The sequence below is a fragment of the Passer domesticus genome, chromosome 35 (genome assembly GCF_036417665.1).
Source record: "Passer domesticus isolate bPasDom1 chromosome 35, bPasDom1.hap1, whole genome shotgun sequence".
Taxonomy (NCBI): Eukaryota; Metazoa; Chordata; class Aves; order Passeriformes; family Passeridae; genus Passer; species Passer domesticus.
The window spans coordinates 377,508-401,221 of NC_087508.1; the positions used below are offsets into that span (position 1 = coordinate 377,508).

At 57.9% G+C, this 23,714-nt stretch overlaps 1 protein-coding gene across 1 annotated transcript in view; it reads right to left on the bottom strand.

Moving 5' to 3' along the window:
• Nucleotides 1-1,009: 1,009 nt before the first annotated feature.
• ACTN4 (actinin alpha 4) overlaps nucleotides 1,010-23,714 on the bottom strand; it is a 35,309-nt gene continuing 12,604 nt past the window's right edge. The window contains 20 exon segments of the mRNA XM_064402156.1: nucleotides 1,010-1,309; nucleotides 2,161-2,304; nucleotides 2,306-2,320; nucleotides 2,493-2,555; nucleotides 3,235-3,315; nucleotides 3,455-3,601; nucleotides 4,164-4,343; nucleotides 5,164-5,298; nucleotides 6,773-6,955; nucleotides 7,927-8,067; nucleotides 9,362-9,470; nucleotides 10,011-10,158; nucleotides 10,966-11,113; nucleotides 12,307-12,537; nucleotides 14,616-14,708; nucleotides 16,929-17,014; nucleotides 19,340-19,421; nucleotides 19,504-19,582; nucleotides 20,854-20,941; nucleotides 21,983-22,069. Of these exon segments, the coding sequence (XP_064258226.1) occupies nucleotides 1,151-1,309; nucleotides 2,161-2,304; nucleotides 2,306-2,320; nucleotides 2,493-2,555; nucleotides 3,235-3,315; nucleotides 3,455-3,601; nucleotides 4,164-4,343; nucleotides 5,164-5,298; nucleotides 6,773-6,955; nucleotides 7,927-8,067; nucleotides 9,362-9,470; nucleotides 10,011-10,158; nucleotides 10,966-11,113; nucleotides 12,307-12,537; nucleotides 14,616-14,708; nucleotides 16,929-17,014; nucleotides 19,340-19,421; nucleotides 19,504-19,582; nucleotides 20,854-20,941; nucleotides 21,983-22,069 (2,399 nt within the window). The 3' untranslated portion in view covers nucleotides 1,010-1,150.

The following is a 23,714-nucleotide window of genomic DNA, read 5'->3' on the forward strand; positions in this document are numbered from 1 at the left end:
TAATTTTCCATCTCTCCACACATTTTTCTCCACATTTTTCCTCCTAATTTTTTTGCCTCATTCCTCGCCTTTCTCCCCTATTCCCCCTATTTCCCCCATTTTTTTTGGTCCACAAAACGCTGCTCCGAGGTGGGAATGTGAGTGAAAAAAACCTAAAAAAACCCCCCCAAAACCCCGGATTTTTTTTTTCCCCCTGGAAAAAAAAAAGCCATAAATTACGTGAGAAGGGGGGGAACCGTGAGGGGAGAGGGAACCCTCGGGCTGCGCCGCTGATCCCGTGGAAAACAGTGGGAATTTCTCTCTTTCTCTCTCTCTCTGTGTCTCGTTACCAAAAATAACCATTTCCGGGCGCTGCCAGGCCCGCGGCAGGCGGAGCCCGAGGAAAAGTGGGAATCGCATCCCGAAATATCCCAAGATCAATCAACTGTTGCATAGTAGGAGGCGGGGGGGTCGGGGGTCCGGGATCCCGGGGGACCCAGGGGGATCCAGGACCACCAGGGATCCTCGGGGATCCGGGATCCTTGGGGACCCTGAGGGACCCTTGGGGATCCAGGACAGTTGGGGATCCTCGGGGATCCGGGATCCTCAGGGACCCTGAGGGATCCTGGGGAACCCTGAAGGACCCTCGGGGATCCTGGGGGATCCTCAGGGACCCTAGGGGATCCGGGACCGTTGGGGATCCAGGATCCTGGAGGACCTTTGGGGATCCCGGGGGATTTGAGACCCTCGGGGATCCTGGGGGGTCCTTGGAGGTGCTCAGGGATCCTCAGGGATCCTGGGGGACCCTCATGGATCTGGGACCACTGGGGGACCCAGGACCCTCGAGGATCCTGGGGGACCCTTGGGGATCCGGGACCGTCGGGGGACTGTCGGGGTCCAGGATCCTCAGGGATCCCGAGGGATCCTTGGAGGTGCTCAGGGATCCTGGGGGACCCTGGAGGATCCCGGGATGCCCCGGGGAGGCGCTCAGGGATCCCGAGGGATCCTGAGGGGTCCTTGGATGTGCTCAGGGATCCCGGGGAGGCGCTCAGGGATCCCGGGGGGCCCTGGAGGATCTCGAGGGGCCCTGGGGAGGCGCTCAGGGACCCTGGGGGATCCTCAGGGATCCCGGGGAGGCGCTCAGGGATCCCGGGGGGCCCCGGGGAGGCGCTCAGAGGTCGCTCTCGCCGTAGAGCGCCGTGGAGAAGGATTTGTAGTCCAGCGCGCCGGGGACGCCGTCGGGGCCGGGGTAGGGCGCCATGCGGGCGATGCAGTACTCGGCCTGCGCCGCCGGCAGCTCCCGCCGCAGCTCGGCCGCCGTGATGTAGTTCTGGGGGACGAGGGGAGGGGAAACGGGGGGAAATGGGGGTTAACCGAGCCCCAGTGTCAGCGATCCCACCGGGGGATTGATGGACTTTGAGAAAGCGGTCCCCAAATCCCACCTTGGTCTTATTCCCCAAATTCCACCCTCAATTCCCCAAATTCCACCCTCAATTCCCAAATCTCACCCTCAGTTCCCAAATCTCACCTCATAATTCTGCTGTGTTCTTCCCAAACCCCCCTGCCCCGTTCCCAAACCCCCCTGCCCCTTCCCAAGCCCCCCTGCCCCGTTCCCAAACCCCCCAGCCCCATTCCCAAACCCCCCTGCCCCATTCCCAAGCCCCCCTGACCCTTCCCAAGCCCCCCTGCCCCATTCCCAAGCCCCCCTGACCCTTCCCAAGCCCCCCTGCCCCATTCCCAAACCCCCCCTGCCCCTTCCCAAGCCCCCCTGCCCCATTCCCAAGCCCCCCTGCCCATTCCCAAGCCCCCCTGCCCCATTCCCAAGCCCCCATTGCCCGTTTCCAAACCCCCCTGCCCCATTCCCAAGCCCCCATTGCCTGTTCCAACCCCCCAGAACTGTTCCAAGCCCCTTCCCAAACCCCCCTGCCCATTCCCAATCCCCCCAACCCTGTTCCCAAGCCCCCATTGCCCGTTCCAACCCCCCCAGAACTGTTCCAAGCCCATTCCCAAGCCCCCCTGCCCCTTCCCAAGCCCCCCTGCCCCATTCCCAAGCCCCCATTGCCCGTTCCAACCCCCCAGCACTGTTCCAAGCCCATTCCCAAGCCCCCCTGCCCCATTCCCAAACCCCCCAGCACTGTCCCAAGCCCCCTCCCAAGCCCCCCGGGGCCCCGCCGTGCCCACCTTGTCCCCGGCCAGCACGCGGAAGCTGTTGATGACCTGCTCGGCCGTGTCCGTGTCCGTGGTTTCCCGGGACATGAAGTCGATGAAGGCCTGGAAGGTGACGCTGCCGCTGCCGTTGGGATCCACCACGGCCATGATCCGCTGGGAACTCGGCGTCGCCCTGCGGGGAGAGGCACGCTGGGCACTCTGCTGCCTCCCCGGGCCTTCCAGAACCTTCCGGGGCTTTCCCGCTGGGATTGCCCTGCTCTCCTCCTCCCCTTCCTCCCCCCGCGGCCGTGGGATGAGAGAAGGAGGAAATCAAAGGCGCAGAGGCAGGAGAAGAGGGAGGTTACCAGGCCGGATCCCGCGGGGCCCAGCAGGGCGCGGAAGTCCTTGGAGTCCGTGCGGCGCTTCGGCTGCCGGGAGGAAGAGGAGGAACAGGAGAGGGAAAGGGAGGAGGAAGAGGGAGGAGGAGAGGGAAAGGAAGAGAAAAGCAGAGAACCTGTTAGAGGAGAAAACCGGCCCAGAAAAGGATGGAGGGGAAAGGGAGGCAGGAAGTGAGGAAGGATGGGAGAGAGGAAGGAGAGGGAAAAAGTGAGGAAAAGGAAGGAAGGGAGGAAATGAGGAAGGAAGGAGAGGAAGGAGAGGAAGGAGAGGAAGGAAGGAAGGAAGGAAGGAAGGAAGGAAGGAAGGAAGGAAGGAAGGAAGGAAGGAAGGAAGGAAGGAAGGAAGGAAGGAAGGAAGGAAGGAAGGAAGGAAGGAAGGAAGGAAGGAAGGAAGGAAGGAAGGAAGGAAGGAAGGAAGGAAGGAAGGAAGGAAGGAAGGAAGGAAGGAGAGGAAGGAAGGAAGGAAGGAAGGAAGGAAGGAAGGAAGGAAGGAAGGAAGGAAGGAAGGAAGGAAGGAAGGAAGGAAGGAAGGAGGAAGGAAGGAAGGAAGGAAGGAAGGAAGGAAGGAAGGAAGGAAGGAAGGAAGGAAGGAAGGAAGGAAGGAAGGAAGGAAGGAAGGAAGGAAGGAAGGAAGGAAGGAGAGGAAGGAAGGAGAGGAAGGAGAGGAAAGAAGGGAAGAGGAGGAGGAGGAGGAGGAAGCAGGCAGTACCTGCCGGTCGTTCTCGACGTCGTAGCCCAGACTGATCAAGCAGGCCTTGAACTCCTCCGGGCCCAGGGCGCCGCCGTGGTCCTGGGGAAATGGAGGGAAACGAGGGAAATGAGGGAAACCAGGAGGCAGCTCCCCCGTTCCAGGGGGGAACCACCCGTGGGGCTGCTGCGGGTGGATCCCAGATCCCCCCGGATCCCCGCGGATCCCCCGGGGTCCCCACCTTGTCGAAGTGGTTGAAGGAGGCGCGGAACTCCTGCATCTGCTCCTGGCTGATGCCCTTGGCGTCGCGCGTCAGGATCTGGTTCTCCACCTCGTTGATGGTCCGGGCGATGGTGGTCAGCAGCTGCTCCCAGCCCACGCGCAGGTGCTGGATCCCGGGGGAACGGGGCAGTGAGGGGCACGCGGAGCCCCCGATCCCCCGGGCTGGGATCCCGCGCCCACGGGATCGTCCTGATCCCCTGGGGTGGGATCCCGCGCCCACGGGATCGTCCTGATCCCCACGGGATGGATCCAGCGCCCATGGGATGGATCCAGCGCCCACGGGATGGATCCAGCGCCCACGGGATCGTCCTGATCCCCTGGGATGACCCCAGTTCTGTGGGATCCCAGCTCCATGTGTAGCTGGATTCTCAGCTGTGGAGGATCTGGGTCTGCTGCCTCCTGGGATCCCCAAATCCCTGTGGGACCCCCAAATCCCTGTGGGACCCCCAAATCCCTGTGGGACCCCCAAATCCCTGTGAGACCCCCAAATTCCTGTGGGACCCCTCCCTCCCTCCCTCCCTCTCCAGTCCCAGCCCCTCGGTGACCCCAAATCCCCTCAGGATGACCCCAAATCCCCTTGGGATGACCCCAATTCCCCTTGGTGACTCCAAATCCCCTCGGTGACCCCAAATCCCCTCGGGATCATCCCAAGCCCCAGGGGTGCCCACCTCCATGGTGTAGTTGGAGTGCTGGTTGTCGAAGATGAGCGCCTCCTGCACCAGCTGGTGCTGCTGCTCCAGCAGCTCCAGGTTGGGTTTGTACTCCACGATGTTCTCCTCGTACTCCTTCAGGTGGTTCAGCTGGTCCTCCAGGGTCCCGTTCATCTCGATGGAGATCCGGCCGATCTCCTGCGAGCACGGGGGGGTTCCCTTCCAGAGCGGCCCCGAGCCCATCCCAACGCCCCAGCAAACCCCCCGGTGATCCCAGAGCCCCAAGGCAGGAATTCCATCCCCTTCTCCAGGATTCCACCAACCCAGCCCTTCCCGTGGCTTGGCAAGGTGGGATAACGAGGGCACGGAGCAGCCCCAGAGGGGATTCCACCATCCCACCATCTCCATCTTGATCTCCACCATCCCCACCATCTCCACCTTCCACTATCCAACCCTCTCCATCCTGATCTCCACCATGCCACCATCCCCACCATCTCACCATCTCCACCATCCCCACCATCTCCATCCTGATCTCCACTATTTCTACAATCTCCACCATCCCACCATCTCAATCTCCATCTCCACCATCTCCATCTTCCACCATCCAACCCTCTCCATCCTGATCTCCACTATTTCTACAATCTCCACCATCTCCACCATCTTCACCATCCTGCCTCTCCACCCTCTCCATCCTGACCTCCACCATCCCACCATCTCCATCATCTCCATCTTGATCTCTACCATCCCACCATCTCCACCTTCCACCATCCAACCCTCTCCATCCTTGATCTCCACCATCCCACCCTCTCCACCATCTCCATCCCACATGCCCCCACGGCAGCGGGCCCATTCTGGGGCCGATCCCAGTGCCCCCAATGCTCCCAGTTCAGGGCTCCCAGTGCCCCCAGTTCAGTGCTCCCAGTGCTCCCAGTTCAGGCTCCCAGTGCTCCTAGTGCCCTCAGTGCTCCCAGTGCCCCCAGTTCAGGGCTCCCAGTGCTCCCAGTTGGGGCTGGCTGACCTCCATCTTGGTCTGGATCCAGGGCCCCACGCGGTTGGCCTGGCTGCCGAACTGGCGCCGCAGGCGCTCGTTAGAGTTCTGCCGGCTCTGCTCCTCCTGCAGCGCCTGGTCCCGCTTGGGCACCAGCTGCTGCACCTGGAGAGGGGGAAACGAGAGTGGGGAAACGGGAAAAAATGGAAAAAAATGGGAAAAAAACGGGAAAAAATGGGAAAAAACGGGAAAAAAAAGGGAAAATGGCTCTGCTCCTCCTGCAGCGCCTGGTCCCGCTTGGGCACCAGCTGCTGCACCTGGAGAGGGGGAAACGAGAGTGGGGAAACGGGAAAAATGGGAAAAAAATGGGAAAAATGGGAAAAAAACGGGAAAAAATGGGAAAAATGGGAAAAAACGGGAAAAAAAGGGGAAAAAACGGGAAAATGGCTCTGCTCCTCCTGCAGCGCCTGGTCCCGCTTGGGCACCAGCTGCTGCACCTGGAGAGGGGGAAACGTCAGTGGGGAAATGGGAAAAACGGGAAAAACGGGAAAAATGGGAAAAAAATGGGAAAGGGTGTAGGAAACATGGCTGGGAAAAATGGGAGAGGGTGGGAAAGGTGAGTGGGGAAATGGGAAAAATGGGAAAAATGGCTGGGAAAAATGGGAGAGGGTAGGAAAGGTGAGTGGGAAAAATGGGAGAGGGTGGGAAACGTGAGTGGGAAAAAATGAGAAAAAGGGAAAAAAATGGGAAAAGGGGGTGGGAAACCCTGCTGGGAAACTGGGAAAAATGGGAAAGGGTGGGAAACATGAATGGGAAAAATGGGGAAAGGGTGGGAAACATTGCTGGGAAACTGGGAAAAAATGGGAAAAGGGGTGGGAAACCCTGCTGGGAAACTGGGAAAAACTGGGAAAAAACGGGAAAAGGGATCAGAAACCCTGCTGGGAAACTGGGAAAAAACGGGAAAAGGGATCAGAAACCCGGCTGGGAAAGGGGAAAAATTGCAGAAAAAGGGGGAAAACTGCAGGAAAAAGGGGACAAAACAGTGAGAAAGTTGGGAAAAAAGGGGGAAAAAGGAGTGGGAAAGGTGGGAAAAAGGAGTGGAAAAGGTGGGAAAAAGGGGAAAAAGGAGTGGGAAAGGTGGGAAAAAGGACTGGGAAAGGTGGGAAAAAGGGGGAAAAGGAGTGGGAAAGGTGGGAAAAAGGACTGGGAAAGGTGGGAAAAAGGGGGAAAAGGAGTGGGAAAGGTGGGAAAAAGGAGTGGGAAAGGTGGGAAAAAGGGGAAAAAAGGAATGGGGAAGGGGGGAAAAAGGGTGGGGAAGGTGGGAAAAAGGTGGAAAAAGTAGTGGGGAAGAGGGGAAAAAGGGGGGAAACGAGTGGGAAAGGTGGGAAAAAGGGTGGGGAAGGTGGGAAAAAGGGTGGGGAAGGTGGGAAAAAGGGGGAAAAAGGAGTGGGAAAGGTGGGAAAAAGGGGGAAAAAAGGTGGGGAAGGTAGGAAAAAGGGGGGAAAAGGAGTGGGAAAGGTGGGGAAAAGGGGGAAAAAGGGGGAAAATGTGGGGAAGGTAGGAAAAAGGGGGAAAAAGGAGTGGGGAAGGTGGGCAAGGTGGGAAAAAGGGGCTAAAAGGGTGGGGGGAGGCTCCCTACCCGCTCCCACTTGGCGTCGATGAGCTGCGGCGTGACCGACGTGTAGGGGTTGCCGGGCGGCAGCGGCGGCGCGTGCAGCCCCGCCAGGCGCTGCGCCTCCCGCTCGATGGCCAGGATCGCCTCGCGCTCCTTGTCCGCCTCCGGCAGCGTCGCCTTGAACTGCTCGTGCGCGGCCATCAGGCCCTGGCACCGCAAAGGTGGGGATGCCTTCAGTCACTCCACGGAAATGTTCCACGGAAATATTCCACGGAATTCCACAGAAATATTCCACGGAATTCCACAGAAATATTCCACGGAATTCCACAGAAATATTCCACAGAAATATTCCACGGAATTCCACAGAAATATTCCACAGAAATATTCCACGGAATTATTCCACAGAAATATTCCACAGAAATATTCCACGGAATTATTCCACAGAAATATTCCACAGAAATATTCCACAGAATTATTCCACAGAAATATTCCACGGAATTATTCCACAGTATTCCACAGAATTATTCCACAGAATTACTCCAAAGAATTCCACAGAATTATTCTTCAGAATTATTCCTCAGAACTATTCCACAGAGTTATTCCACAGAATAACTCCACAGAATAACTCCACAGGATTATTCCACAGAATAATTCCACAGAATTATTCCTCAGAATTATTCCACTCAATTCCACACAATTATTCCTCAGAATTATTCCACAGAGTTATTCCACAGAATAACTCCACAGAATAACCCCACAGAATTATTCCATAGAAAAACTTCACACAATTATTCCACAGAATTCCACACAATCATTCCTCAGAATTCCATAGAATTATTCCACAGAATTCCACAGAATAACTCCATATAATTATTCCACAGAATAACTCCTCAGAATTATTCCACAGGATAACTCCATATAATTATTCCACAGAATAACTCCACACAATTATTCCACAGAATCACTCCTCAGAATTCCACAGAATCCCACCGAGTTATTCCACACAATTATTCCACAGAATCACTCCTCAGAATTCCGGGGCTGCAGCTGGCAGCCGCTCGATCCCCAAATCTCCGTCCCCTGCCACAAAATCCGCCCAAACCCCCCCCAAAACCACCCCGGAACGGTACTTTCGGGGATATTTGGATGATTATTTCTGGCCGGGAGCCGGGGCGCACCTGGATCTCCTCGATGGTGTGCACGATGAACATGTCCTGCAGGTCCTCCATGGCGCTCTCCATCCAGTTGTTGAAGGGCGCCGCGCGCTTGGCGTACTCCAGGTGCAGCTCGTCGATGGTCTCCAGCTGCTTCTCCGCTTGCTGCGGGCACAGACACCGCGATGGGATCAGGGGGATCCCGGGGGATCCGGGGGGATTGGGATCCAGGGGTGGGATTGGGGGATTGGGACCCGGGGGTGGGATTTGGGGCTGGGATCCAGGGGGATCCAGGTGCAGCTCGTCGATGGTCTCCAGCTGCTTCTCCGCTTGCTGCGGGCACAGACGCCAGGATGGGATCAGGGGGATCCCAGGGGGGTCCCAGGGGGGTCCAGGGGGGGGATCTAGGGCTGGGATCCAGGTGTTGGTTGGGATTTGGGGCTGGGATCCAGGGGGATCCAGGTGCAGCTCGTCGATGGTCTCCAGCTGCTTCTCCGCTTGCTGCGGGCACAAATGCCAGGATGGCACCCGGGGGGATCCCGGGGGATCCAGGGGGATTGGGGGATCCTGGGGGGATTGGGGGATTGGGATCCAGGGGTGGGATTTGGGGTTGGTTGGGATTTGGGGTTGGGATCCAGGTGCAGCTCATCGATGGTCTCCAGCTGCTTCTCCGCTTGCTGCGGGCACAAACGCCAGGATGGGATCAGGGGGATCCCGGGGGATCCGGGGGGATTGGGGGATCCTGGGGGGATTGGGGGATCTGGGGGGGATTGGGGGATTGGGATCCAGGGGGATCCAGGTGCAGCTCGTCGATGGTCTCCAGCTGCTTCTCCGCTTGCTGCGGGCACAAATGCCGGGATGGGATCTGGGCATCCAGGGGGATCCAGGGCTGGGATCCGGGGTGGATCCCGGTGTTGGTTGGGATTTGGGGTTGGAATCTTCAGGTTGGGATCCAGGGTGGATCCACAGGTGGGATCCAGAGGGGGATCCAGGGATGGGATCCAGGCGTGGTTGGGATCTTGGGGTTGGGATCCTGGGGTGAGATCCAGGGGTTGGGATCCCTGGGTGGGATCCCGGGTTGGGATCTGGGGTCTAGTTGGGGTCCCAGGGTGGGTTGGGATCACAGGTCAGAATCCAGCAGTTGGTTGGGATCCAGGGTTGGGATCCAGGGTCTGGTTGGAATCCCAGGTTGGGATCCCAGGGTTGGGCTGGAATCCCAGGTTGGGATCCAGGGGCTGGTTGGGATCCCGGGATGGGATCTGGGGCTGGTTGGGGTCCCGGCTGGGGGTGGATCCTGGGATGGGATCCGGGGCTGGTTGGGGTCCCAGCTCGGGGTGGATCCTGGGTGGGGGTCCCAGCCCGGGGTGGATCCCGGGTTGGGATCCCGGGTGGGGGTGGATCCCGGGTGGGGGTCCCAGCCCGGGGTGGATCCCGGCCCTCCCCTCTCCCCAGGGCTGACCTCGAGCGCCTGGCGGCGGCTGTGGGTCAGCGAGCCCAGCAGGTCCCACTGGTCACAGATCTTCTGGCAGCGCGCGTTGACGCTCGGCGAGTCGTAGTAATCCAGCTCGCTGGGAAAAACGGGGAAATGGGGTGATTTTGGGGTCCAATTTGGGGCATTTTTGGGAGTGTTTGGGGTTCCCATACTTGAGCTCCTGGGCAATGGCTGGGGTTTGCTTTTGGGGACACTTTGGGGGTGATTTTGGGGTCCAGTTTGGGGTGTTTTGGGTTGCCATACTTGAGCTCCTGGGCGATGGCTGGGGTTTGCTTTTGGGGGTGATTTTGGGAGTGATTCTGGGTCCAATTTGGGGTTTTTTGGGTTGCCATACTTGAGCTCCTGGGCGATGGCTGGGATCTGCTTTTGGGGGTGATTTTGGGAGTGATTCTGGGTCCAATTTGGGGTTTTTTGGGTTGCCATACTTGAGCTCCTGGGCGATGGCTGGGGTTTGCTTTAGGGAACACTTTGGGGGTGATTTTGGGGTCTGATTTAGGGTGTTTGGGGGATTTTTGGGCTGCCATACTTGAGCTCCTGGGCGATGGCGGCGATCTGCTTTTGGGGGTGATTTTGGGGTGATTTTGGGGTGCCATTTGGGGTTTTTGGGCTGCCATACTTGAGCTCCTGGGCGATGGCGGCGATCTGCTCCACGCGGTCCTGGTGCGCCGCCAGGTCCGACTCGAAGGCCTCGTGCTTGCGGAGCAGCGCCCGCACCTGGGCCAGCGAGGTGCCCGAGTCCCGCTCCCGCAGGGCCACCTCCTTACCTGGGCAAGGTGTGGGGACACCGTGAGACCCCAAACCCCTCCCTGTGCCATCCCCTGAGACCCCAAACCCCTCCCTGTGCCATCCCCTGTGCCACCTCCTTACCTGGGCACAGCGTGGGGACACCGTGAGACCCCAAACCCCTCCTGTGCCACCTCCTTACCTGGGCAAGGTGTGGGGACAGCCCTGAGACCCCAATTGCACCATGTGCCATCCCCTGGGCCACCTCCTTACCTGGGCACAGCGTGGGGACACCCCTGAATGCTCTGAACCCACCCTGTGCCACCTCCTTACCTGGGGACAGCCCTGAGACCCCAATTCCCACCCTGTGCCATCCCCTGAGACCCCAAACCCCTCCCTGTGCCATCCCCTGTGCCACCTCCTTACCTGGGCACAGCGTGGGGACAGCCCTGAGACCCCAAACCCCTCCTGTGCCACCTCCTTACCTGGGCACAGCGTGGGAACAGCCCTGAATGCTCTGAACCCACCCTGTGCCATCCCCTGAGACCCCAATTCCCCCCCCTGTGCCACCTCCTTACCTGGGCACAGGGTGGGGACAGCCCTGAGACCCCAAACCCCCAGTTCCATTCCCTGCTTCCCAAATCCATCCCCTGAACCCCCAAATCCTGGTGTCTGAACCCCCAAATCCATTCTCTGCCCTGCCAAATCCATCCCCTGCTCCCCAAATCCAATCCCTGAACCCTCAAATCCCGGTTTCTGAACCCCCATGTCCATTCTCTGCCCCCCAAATCCATTCTCTGCCCCCCAAATCCACCTCCTGCCCCCCAAACCCACCCCTGCCCCGGTACCTTCCGTCCAGCCCTCGTGGATCGAGGCTTTCTGCCGGAATTTCTCGGCCAGGTGATCCAGGCGCTCCAGGCGCCGCAGCTCCGTCAGCAGCCACTCCTCGTGGCCCTTCTCGGCCTGCTCCAGGCGCTGCCAGCCCGCCCCGATGTCCTGGGCACCCCAAAAACCCCCAGAGTCACCCCAAAACCCCCTGGCACAGGTGACCCCACTCCTCGTGGCCCTTCTCGGCCTGCTCCAGGCGCTGCCAGCCCGCCCCGATGTCCTGGGCACCCCAAAAACCCCCAGAGTCACCCCAAAACCCCCTGGCACAGGTGACCCCACTCCTCGTGGCCCTTCTCGGCCTGCTCCAGGCGCTGCCAGCCCGCCCCGATGTCCTGGGCACCCCAAAAACCCCCAGAGTCACCCCAAAACCCCCTGGCACAGGTGACCCCACTCCTCGTGGCCCTTCTCGGCCTGCTCCAGGCGCTGCCAGCCCGCCCCGATGTCCTGGGCACCCCAAAAACCCCCAGAGTCACCCCAAAAACCCTCAGGGTCACCCCAAAAACCCTCAGCAGATCTGGGGCAGTTTATGGTGGGTTTAGCCCCTCCAGGATCTCAAAGCCCCCAGACCCACTGAGACCATCCTGCCCTCGGAGGGCATGAAGGCCAGGGCAGATTTGGGGCAGTTCAGGGCAGATTTGGGGCAGTTTAAGGCAGATTTGTGGCAGTTTGGGTCAGATTTGGGGCAGTTCAGGGCAGATTTGGGGCAGTTTAGCGCAGATTTGGGGCAGTTTAGCGCAGATTTGGGGCAGTTCAGGGTGGGTTTCAGCCTCCCCCAGGACCCCGAAGCCCCCAGACCCACCGAGACCATCCTGCCCTCGGAGGGCATGAAGGCCAGGGCAGATTTGGTGCAGTTCAGCGCAGATTTGGGGCAGTTCAGGGCAGATTTGGGGCAGTTCAGGGCAGATTTTTGGCAGTTTAAGGCGGGTTTAGGACACAGCAAGGTGGGTTTCAGCCCCCCCGGGACCCCGAAGCCCCCAGACCCACCGAGACCATCCTGCCCTCGGAGGGCATGAAGGCCAGGGCAGATTTGGGGCAGATTTGGGGCAGTTCAGGGCAGATTTGGGGCAGTTTAGCGCAGACTTGGGGCAGATCAAGGTGGGTTTCAGCCCCCCCGGGACCCCGAAGCCCCCAGACCCACCGAGACCATCCTGCCCTCGGAGGGCATGAAGGCCAGGGCAGATTTGGGGCAGTTCAGGGCAGATTTGGGGCAGTTCAGGGCAGATTTTTGGCAGTTTAAGGCGGGTTTAGGACACACCAAGGTGGGTTTCAGCCCCCCGGGACCCCGAAGCCCCCAGACCCACCGAGACCATCCTGCCCTCGGAGGGCATGAAGGCGGGCCGGCCGCTGAGGCGCAGCTTGGTCTGCAGGGTGTTGAAGTTGATCTCGAGCTGGCACTTCTCCTGCACCTTGGGCGGCTTGTGCACGCGCCGGTACTCGCGGAAATCCTCCAGCTTCTGCTGCATGGCCGGGATCGTCTTCTGCGGGTCCCGCGCCTCCAGCCAGGGGATGGTGCGCTGGATCCACGCCAGCAGCTGGGGGAGAGAATTTGGGGTTTGGGATGGGGTTTGGGGTTTGGGGGCTGGATCCACGCCAGCAGCTGGGGGAGAGAATTTGGCGTTTGGGATGGGGTTTGGGGTTTGGGGGCTGGATCCACGCCAGCAGCTGGGGGAGAGAATTTGGGGTTTGGGGTTTGCGGTTTGGGATGGGGTTTGGGGGCTGGATCCACGCCAGCAGCTGGGGGAGAGAATTTGGGGTTTGGGATGGGGTTTGGAGTTTGGGATGGGGTTTGGAGTGTGGGATGGGGTCTGGGGGGCTGGATCCACGCCAGCAGCTGGGGGAGAGAATTTGGGGTTTGGGGTTTGGGGTTTGGGATGGGGTTTGGGGGCTGGATCCACGCCAGCAGCTGGGGAAAGAGGATTTGGGGTTGGGATGGGGTTTGGGGTTTGGGATGGGGTTTGGGATGGGGTTTGGGATGGGGTTTGGGGTTTGGGATGGGGTCTGGGGGGCTGGATCCACGCCAGCAGCTGGGGAAAGAGGATTTGGGGTTTGGGGTTTGGGATGGGGTTTGGGGTTTGAGATGGAGTTTGGGGGCTGGATCCACGCCAGCAGCTGGGGGAGAGAGGATTTGGGGTTGGGATGGGGTTTGGGGTTTGGGATGGGGTTTGGGGTTTGGGATGGGGTTTGGGAGCTGGATCCACGCCAGCAGCTGGGGAAAGAGGGATTGGGGTTGGGATGGGGTTTGGGATGGGGTTTGGGGTTTGGGGGGGTTGGATCCACGCCAGCAGCTGGGGAAAGAGGAATTGGGGTTTGGGGTTTGGGGTTTGGAGTGTGGGATGGGGTCTGGGGGGCTGGATCCACGCCAGCAGCTGGGGAAAGGGGGATTTGGGGTTTGGGGTTTGGGATGGGGTTTGGGATGGGGTTTGGGGTTTGGGAAGGGGTTTGGGGGGGCTGGATCCATGCCAGCAGCTGGGGGACACGGATTTGGGGTTTGGGATGGGGTTTGGGGTTTGGGATGGGGTTTGGGATGGGGTTTGGGATGGGGTCTGGGGGGCTGGATCCACGCCAGCAGCTGGGGAAAGGGGGATTTGGGGTTTGGGATGGGGTTTGGGGTTTGGGATGGGGTTTGGGGGGGCTGGATCCACGCCAGCAGCTGGGGAAAGGGGGATTTGGGGTTTGGGGTTTGGAGTGTGGGATGGGGTCTGGGGTTTGGGATGTGGTTTGGGGTTTGGGATGGAGTTTGGGGTGTGGGATGGGGTCTGGGGGGCTGGATCCACGCCAGCAGCTGGGGAAAAGGGGATTTGGGGTTTGGGATGGGGTTTGGGATGGGGTTTGGGGTTTGGGATGGGGTTTGGGATGGGGTTTGGGGTGTAGGATGGGGTTTGGATGGGGTTTGGGGTTTGAGATGGGGTGTGGGGGGGCTGGATCCACACCAGCAGCTGGGGAAAAGGGGATTTGGGGTTTGGGATGGGGTTTGGGATGGGGTTTGGGGTGTAGGATGGGGTTTGGATGGGGTTTGGGGTTTGAGATGGGGTGGGGGGGCTGGATCCACACCCCCAGCTGAGGGACAGGAATTGGGAATGTGGGAGGGGGTTTGGGGGTGTTTTTGAGGTGGGATTTGGGGTTTTTTCCCCTTACATCCGAGGCCAGGCGCTCGTAGTCCTCCATGGCGGGATTTTAGGTTGTTTTTGGGGGTGTTTTTGGGGTGTTTTGGGGTGGGATTTGGGGGTGGTTTTGGGGTGTTTTGGGGTGGGATTTGGGGGTGTTTTTGGGATGTGTTTTTGGGGTGCTTCTGGGGTGTTTTCCCCCTTACATCCAAGGCCAGGCGCTCGTAGTCCTCCGTGTTTTTGGGATGTGATTTGGGGTGGTTTTGGGGTGTTTCTGGGGTGGTTTTGGGGGTGTTTTTGGGGTGTTTTTGGGGTACTTTTCCCCCCTTACATCGGAGGCCAGGCGCTCGTAGTCCTCCGTGGCAGGATTTGGGTGGAATTGGGGTGTTTTTGGGGTGGAATTTGGGGTGGGATTTGGGGTGTTTTTGGGGTGGGATTTGGGGGTGTTTTTGGGGGTGTTTTGGGATGTGTTTTTGGGGTGTTTTGGGGTACTTTTCCCCCCTTACATCCGAGGCCAGGCGCTCGTAGTCCTCCATGAGCTGCTCGTTCTCCTGGTTCACAGCCAGCACTTTGCAGATCCGATTGGCCGCCGTCTCCGCCTGCCGGACCGCAATTCGGGAATTTATTTGGGAAAATGGGAATTTGGGAAAATGGGAGTATGGGAATGTGGGAATTTGGGATTGGGAATATGGGAAAATGGGAATTTGGGAAAATGGGAGTATGGGAATGTGGGAGTATGGGAATATGGGAAAATGGGATTGGCGATATGGAAATATGGGATGGGGAATGTGGGAATTTGGGAAAATGGGAATGTGGGAATATGGGAATTTGGGAGCACGGGAATATGGGAAAATGGGAAGGGGAATATGGGAAAATGGGAATGTTGGAATATCGGAATTTGGGAATGTGGGAAAATGGGAATATGAGAATATGGGAATTTGGGGAAATGGGAATGTGGGAGTATGGGAATTCGGGAAAATGGGAATGTGGGAATATGGGATTGGGAATATGGGAATGGGAAAATGGGAATATGGGATTGGGAAATGGGGTCGGGGACACCCCCAGCCCCGGGGAAAGAGGCAGAGGGAAGAGGAGGAAAAAAGAAGGAAAGCAGAAAAGAAAGGAAAAGTGTGAGAAAAAAGAAGGCAAAAAGGGAAAGTGAAGGGAAAAAAGTGGAAAAGAAGGAGGAAAAAGTAGAAATGGGAGAAAAAAAAGAGAGGGAAAGGAATGGGAAAATTGGGAGAAAATAGGGGGAAAACAAAAAAATATTGAAGGAAAGAGGAAGAGAAAAGAAAGGGGAAAAAAGAGGGAAAAAGGGGGAAAGAAACGGGAAAAAAGGGGAAAGAAGAAGGGCCGGGGGAAGGAAGTGAAGGAAATAAATGAAGGAAAAAAATGAAGGAAATCAACAAATCAAATAAAGGAGGAGGAAAATCCAACAGCCAGGGGAAGGAAATGAAGGAAATAAATGAAGGAAATAAATGAAGGAAATAAATGAAGGAAATCAATTAATCAAATAAAGGAGGAGGAAAATCCAATCACCGGGAGGAAGGAAATGAAGGAAATAAAGGAAGGAAATAAATGAAGGAAAGACATAAATCAAATAAAGGAGGAGGAAAATCCAACAGCCGGGGGAAGGAAATGAAGGAAATAAAGGAAGGAAATCAATTAATCAAATAAAGGAGGAGGAAAATCCAATCACCGGGAGGAAGGAAATGAAGGAAATAAAGGAAGGAAATAAATGAAGCAAATCAATAAATCAAATAAAGGATAAAGGGGGGAAAGGAGGGAAACTAAAGGAATGAGGGAAGGGAATGGAGGAAGCAGGAGAAGGAAGGGGGAAAAGGAAAGGAAGGGAAAAAAGAGGAAAAGGAAGGGAATGAGAAAGGGAATAAAGGAAAACACAAAAGGAAAAGGATAAAGTAAAGAAAAAAAAGGAAAGGTGAAAAGGAAAGGGAAAAAATAAAGGAAAAAATGAAAGTACTAAAAGGCAACAGGAAGGGAATAAAGAGGAAAAGGAAAGGAATAAATGGGAAAAGGATAAAGGAAAGGAAAAGGAAGGGAATGAAGGGCAAAAGGAAGGGAATGAAGGGCAAAAGGAAGGGAATGAAGGGCAAAAGGAAGGGAATGAGGGCAGGGAATGAGGAAGGGAGCACAGGAAGAGCCCCGAGAAAGCCCCAGCAGAGCCAGGCCCCACCTCCCCCGTGCCCAGGCCAAGCAGAGCAGCAGCCAGGCAGAGCCCAGAGCTCACAGAGATCCCAGAGAGATCCCAGATCCCAGAGCCCAGAGAGATCCCAGAGAGATCCCAGAGAGATCCCAGAGCCCAGATAGACCCCAAATCCCAGAGCCTAGGGCAGAGCCCAGAGCCCAGAGAGATCCCAGAGCCCAGAGCCCAGAGAGATCCCAGAGAGATCCCAGAGAGATCCCAGAGCCCAGATAGACCCCAAATCCCAGAGCCCAGGGCAGAGCCCAGAGCCCAGAGAGATCCCAGAGCCCAGATCCCAGAGAGATCCCAGAGCCCAGAGCCCAGATAGAGCCCAGAGCCCAGATCCCAGAGAGATCCCAGATCCCAGAGCCCAGAGAGATCCCAGAGCCCAGGGCAGAGCCCAGAGCCCAGGGCAGATTCCAGATGGACCCCAAATCCCAGATCCCAGGGCAGATCCCAGGCAGAGCCCAGATCCCAGATAGATCTCAGGCAAGATGCCAGGGCAGATCCCAGGCAGATCCCAGATCCCAGGGCAGATCCCAGGGCAGCCCCCAGCCCCCAGGGCAGCCCCCAGCCCGTGGGGAGGGGCAGCGCAGCCCTCTGGGGCCGGGCTCACCTTCTGGGCCCCGGAGAAGGCGTGGTAGAAGCAGGACACGTAGGTCATGATGGCCTTCTCGTCGGGCCGCAGCGTGCCCACGATGTCTGCCCGGGAGGGGAGAGCAGAGCACAGCCCCAGCTCCAGCAGCATTCCCAAACTCCCTGCCCGGGCCCGGGAATCCCCCGGGCTGGCTCATGGGGGTCTGTCCTGCCCTGGCCCCGTCCTCAACCCCCCGAGGCAGAGGGGCTGCCTGGAGCCTCGGCCCGCCCTGCACGTGGATTTCACATGGATTTCACATGGATTTCACATGGATTTCACATGGATTTCCACTGATTTCCCAGGAATTTCCCATGGATTTCCATGGAATCCTGTGGATTTGCATGAATTTCCCATGGATTTCCATGGAATCGTATGGATTTCCATTCATTTCCCATGATTTCCATGAATTTCCCATGGATTTCCATGGAATCATGTGGATTTCCATTAATTTCCCATGATTTCCATGAATTTCCCATGGATTCCCATGGATTTACCATGTATTCCCAGGGACTTCCATGGATTTACCATGGATCCCCGTGGATTTTCTATGGAATCCTGTGGATTTCCCACTGACTTCTGTAGATTTTTATGGAATCCCATGGATTTCCAAGGATTCCCATGGATTTCCAAGGATTCCCACGGATTTCCAAGGACTGCTATTAATTTCCTATGGATCCCCAAGGATTTCCCATGAATTTATCATGGAATCCTGTGGATTTCCCATGGACTTCTGCGGATTTTTATGGAATCCCGTGGATTTCCAAGGATTCCCATGGATTTCCAAGGACTCCCATGGATTTCCCATGGATCTCAATGGATTTCCCATGGATTTCTTATGGAATCCTGTGTATTTCCCACGGACTTCTGTGGATTTTTATGGACTCCCGTGGATTTCCAATTATTCCCACGGATCCCCCACGGATTTCCCACGCATTCCCACGCGTTTCACGTGGATTTTCCGTGGATCCCCAGGAATTCCCCACCCACCCGGGATTCCCAGGCGGATTTAACCCCTCATGAGCCAGCTGGGGGTGCTCCCGGAGCCCCCCCGAGCGACAGCGGCCGCGGCTGGAAGAGAAGCGAGCGCCAGAGCGGAGAGAGAATTCCAGAGGTGGGGGGGGGGATCCAGGGGGGAAAATTCCAGAAGGGCGGATCCGGGAGGAAGATTCCGGAAGGGCGGACCCGGGAGGAAGCTCCCGGTACCTTCTGGGCCCCGGAGAAGGCGTGGTAGAAGCTGGACACGTAGGTCATGATGGCCTTCTCGTCCGGCCGCGCCGTGTTCACGATGTCTGCGGGAACCGCGGGGTTAAACTGGGAACGGGCGGGGGCAAACTGGGAACGGCTGGGGGCAAACTGGGAACGGCTGGGGGCGAACTGGGAGCGGGGCCGGCGCCTCTCCCGGCTGGAATTCCGCTCCCAGGGCCCCAAATCCTGGGGATCCACCTGGAGGGGCACGGATTGGGGCGGGACGGGGAAAATCGGGGTCAGGGCGGCTCCAGCGTGGGAGCTGGAATTGTGGGGTCCTGGGATTGTGGGGTCCTGGAATTGTGGGATTCTGGAATTGTGGGGTCCTGGAACTGAGGGATCCTGGAATTGTGGGGTCCTGGGATTGTGGGATTCTGGAATTGTGGGGTCCTGGAACTGAGGGATCCTGGAATTGAGGTATCCTGGGATTGTGGGGTCCTGCAATTGAGGGGTCAAAGAGTTTGGAATGCTGGAATTGTGGAATCCTGGAGTTGATGGATCCTGGAATTGAGGGGTCAAAGAGTTTGGGATGCTGGAATTGAGGAATCAAAGAGTTGTGGGGTCCTGGAATTGAGGGGTCCAGGAACTGAGGGATCAAAGAGTTGTGGGGTCCTGGAATAATAAAATAAGAGAATTCTGGGATCCTAGAAGAAGAGAATGTCAGATTTGTGGGATGCCGGAATTGTGGAATCCTGGAATAATGAAACCTGAGAATTACGGGATGCTAGAAAAAAGGGAATGACAGATTTGTGGGATGCTGGAATTCTGGAATAACAAAATCTGAGAATTCTGGGATCCTAGAAAAAGGGAATGACAGATTTGTGGGATGCTGGAATTGTGGAGTCCTGGAATAACAAAATCTGAGAATTCTGGGATCCTGGAAGAAAGGAACGCCGGATTTTTGGGATGCTGGAACTGTGGGATTGCACGGCTGTGGAGTCCTGCGAGTTCTGCACCCCTGGAATTACAGGATGGTGGAATCAAGGAGTTGTGGAACCCTGAGCATCCCAAATCCGGGATAAATCCACCTGGACAGGTGGGAACTGGCGCTGAGGAGGAGAAACCCAGTTAAACCCGCGAGGAATTCCCCCTGCAGGGCCTGGAGGAGATCCCGGGATCGGCTGGATCCGGGATTCCGCGCTTACCCTCGGCGTCCAGCATCTTGGGAATGTCCAGGTACTTCTCGGCCACCTCGAAGGCGTTGTTGAGGTTGGTGACGGGGTCGTCCTGCGGGGAGGGAGGGAGGGAGGGGCTCCGTGGGCGGGAATTCCCAAATTCCCGATTTTCCCGGGGCAGGGTCGGGGTTTACCTTCCGCAGCTTGTCGTACTCGATCAGCTCCGGGCGGTGCCGGTGGATGAGGGCGTTGAAGGCCAGCCCGTCCTTCCAGCTGGGGGAAAACGGGAGTCAGATCCCGGGAACCCGCCGGGAAAACCGGGATTGGATCACGGGAACCCGCCGGGAAAACCGGGATTGGATCACGGGAACCCGCCGGGAAAACCGGGATTGGATCACGGGAACCCGCCGGGAAAACCGGGAATGGATCACGGGAACACGCAGGGAAAACCGGGATTGGATCATGGGAACACGCGGGGAAAACCGGGAATGGATCACGGGAACACGCAGGGAAAACCGGGATTGGATCATGGGAACACGCAGGGAAAACCGGGATTGGATCACGGGAACCCGCCGGGAAAACCGGGAATGGATCACGGGAACACGCAGGGAAAACCGGGATTGGATCATGGGAACACGCAGGGAAAACCGGGATTGGATCACGGGAATCCATAGGAAAAATGGGAGTCGGATCACGGGAACACGCAGGGAAAACCGGGATTGGATCACGGGAATCCGCGGGGGAAATGGGAGTGAGATCCTGGGAATTCGCAGGGAAAACCGGGATCGGATCACGGGAACCCACCGGGAAAACCGGGATTGGATCACGGGAATCCGCGGGGAAAACTGGGATTGGATCATGGGAATCCATAGGAAAAATGGGATCGGATCACGGGAAGCCGCCGGGAAAACCGGGATTGGATCAGGGGAACACACGGGGAAAACCGGGATCGGATCCCAGGAATTTGTGGGGAAAACGGGAGAGAGAGATCCCGGGAATCTGCGGGGAAAACTGGGATCGGATCCTGGGAATCCACAGGGAAAATGGGGATCAGATCCTGGGAATCCACAGGGAAAACTGGGATCAGATCCCGGGAATTCGCAGGGAAAATGGAGACTGGATCCCAGGAATACGCGGGGAAAGCAGGGATCAGATTCCAGGAATTCACTGGGAAAATGGAGATCAGATCCTGGGACTCCACAGGGAATTTGGGAATTCTGACCCTGCCTGTGCCCAGCCCGCCCTGGGGAATGGAAGAGGAAGAGGAAGAGGAAGAGGAAGGGGAAGGGGAAGGGGAACAGGAAGACGAAGAGAAAGGGGAACAGGAAGATGAAGATGAAGAGGAAGGGGAAGAGGGAGGAACAGGAAGGGGAAGGGGAAGGGGAAGAGGAAGAGGAAGAGGAAGAGGAAGGGGAATGGGAAGGGGAAGGGGAAGAGGGAGGAACAGGAAGGGGAAGGGGAAGGGGAAGAGGAAGAGGAAGGGGAAGGGGAAGAGGAAGAGGAAGAGGAAGGGGAAGGGGAAGGGGAAGGGGAAGGAGCAGGACCTGATGTGGAAGTTCTGGACGTTGACGTTCTTGTACGGAGCCGTTTTGCGCTGGCACCAGAGCAGCAGCCCCTCCTTGGCCGAGGTCTCTGTGGGAGCAGGATCAGACTGGGGGGATCCCGGGGGTCCCAGGGTGGATCCCACAGTCCCCAGAGAAGATCCCAGGAGCAGATCCCAGGGGAAGATCCCAGAATTCCAGGGGCAGATCCCACCGTCCCAGGGGCAGATCCTGTGTTGATCCCACAATCCCAGAAGTAGATCCCAGGGGTGGATCCCACAACCCCAGGGTGGATCCCACAATCCGAGGAGCAGATCCCACAGTCCCAGGGGCAGATCCCAGTGCCAGGAGCAGATCCCACAGTCCCAGGGGCAGATCCCAGTGCCAGGAGCAGATCCCACAGTGCCAGGAGCAGGTCCCACAGTCCCAGGAGCGGATCCCACAGTCCCAGGGGCGGATCCTGTGTTGATCCCACAATCCCAGAGCAGATCCCAAGGATGATCCCAGGAGAAGATCCCACAGTGCCAGAGCAGATCCCACAGCAGATCCCATGTGGATCCCACAGTCTCAGGAGCAGATCCTGAGGAAGATCCCAGGAGCAGATCCCACAGTCCCAGAGCAGATCCCAGAGTCCCAGAGCAGATCCCGTGTGGATCCCACAGTCCCAGAGCAGATCCCACAGTCCCAGGGGCGGATCCCGTGTGGATCCCACAATCCCAGAGCAGATCCCGGGGAAGATCCCAGGAGCAGATCCACAGTCCCAGGAGCAGATCCCATGTGGATCCCACAGTCCCAGGAGCAAATCCCACAGTCCCAGAGCAGATCCCACAGTCCCAGGAGCAGACCCCGTGTGGATCCCACGGTCCCAGAGCAGATCCCACAGTCCCAGAGCAGATCCCACGGTCCCAGGAGCAGATCCCACAGTCCCAGAGCAGATCCCACGGTCCCAGGAGCAGATCCCAGGGGCAGATCCTGTGTTGATCCCACAATCCCAGAGCAGATCCCAAGGAAGATTTCAGGAGCAGATCCCACAGTCCCAGAGCAGATCCCCCGGTCCCAGAGCAGATCCCACGATCCCAGGAGCAGACCCCGTGTGGATCCCCCGGTCCCAGAGCCGCTGCCGTGGCGTTACCCTCCACGGAGATGTCCTGGATGGCGAAGCGCAGGATGATCGTCCAGATCATGCCCAGCGTCATCTTGGCGTTCCCGTCCACGATCTCTGCGGGGAGAGCCCCGGGAAGGGGTTCCAGCTGGGAATTCCCAGGGGGAATTCTGGGACCTGGAACTGGGGGGGCTCCACACCAGCACAGTCAAACAATTGTGGAGTCCCAAAATTAACGGATCCCACATTCAGGAATCCTGCAGTAGCGGGATCATGGGATCTGGGGATGGCAGGATCCTGGATTTATGGAGTCTTGGGACACAAAGTTCTGGAATTATGGGACCCAAAAATGATGGGGGTCAGGATTAGGGGATGCAGGATTTGTGGGGTTGCAGAACTGGAGTCACAGCTCCCATTCCTTACAGAACCACGGAATGCTGGGGTTCTGGAATTGTTTGGGTTGGAAAAGAGCTCGGAAACCACGGCGGGAGGAATCCCAGAGGGGAGGGAAGTGGGGAGGAACTCCGGGCTCCCCATCCCGATCCCACATTCCCAAGGCTGCCTCCAGCAGCCCCAGCCCTTGTTTTTTGGGAATTGCTGGGCCGGGGGCGGGTGCCGGGCGTCTCCCGGCTCGGGGCCGGTCGGGACTCGCTCGGCTCCGGGCACGCGGAGCGTTCCCGGGCTGGGATCCCAACAAACCGGCCCGGCCGGAGCCGCTGCCAGCCCGGCCCGCCCGGCCCCGGGGCATCCCGGGGGCATCCTGTGGGAACGGTCCTGGATCCCGCAGGGAATGACCCTGATCCCACAGGGAATGACCCCGATCCTGTGGGAACGGTCCTGAATCCCGCAGGGAATGAACCCGGTGATCCTGCAGGGAATGACCTCGATCCTGTGGGAACGGTCCTGGATCCCGCAGGGAATGACCCCGATCCCACAGGGAATTATCCCAGTGATCCTGCAGGGAATGACCCTGGATCCCGCAGGGAATGACCCTGGATCCTGCAGGGAATGATCCCAGTGATCCTTCAGGGAATGACCCTGGATCCCGCAGGGAATGACCCTGGATCCTGCAGGGAATGATCCCAGTGATCCTGCAGGGAATGACCCCGGATCCTGCAGGGAATGACCCTGGATCCTGCAGGGAATGACCCCGGATCCTGCAGGGAATGACCCCGGATCCTGCAGGGAATGACCCTGGATCCTGCAGGGAATTATCCCAGTGATCCTGCAGGGAATGACCCCGGATCCTGCAGGGAATGACCCTGGATCCTGCAGGGAATTATCCCAGTGATCCTGCAGGGAATGACCCTGGATCCCGCAAGGAATGACCCTGGATCCTGCAGGGAATGACCCTGGATCCTACAGGGAATGATCCCAGTGATCCTGCAGGGAATGACCCTGGATCCTGCAGGGAATTATCCCAGTGATCCTGCAGGGAATGACCCCGGATCCTGCAGGGAATGACCCTGGATCCCGCAGGGAATGACCCTGGATCCTGCAGGGAATGACCCCGGATCCTGCAGGGAATGACCCTGGATCCTGCAGGGAATTATCCCAGTGATCCTGCAGGGAATGACCCCGGATCCTGCAGGGAATGACCCTGGATCCTGCAGGGAATTATCCCAGTGATCCTGCAGGGAATGACCCTGGATCCCGCAAGGAATGACCCTGGATCCTGCAGGGAATGACCCTGGATCCTGCAGGGAATTATCCCAGTGATCCTGCAGGGAATGACCCCGATCCTGTGGGAACGGTCCTGGAT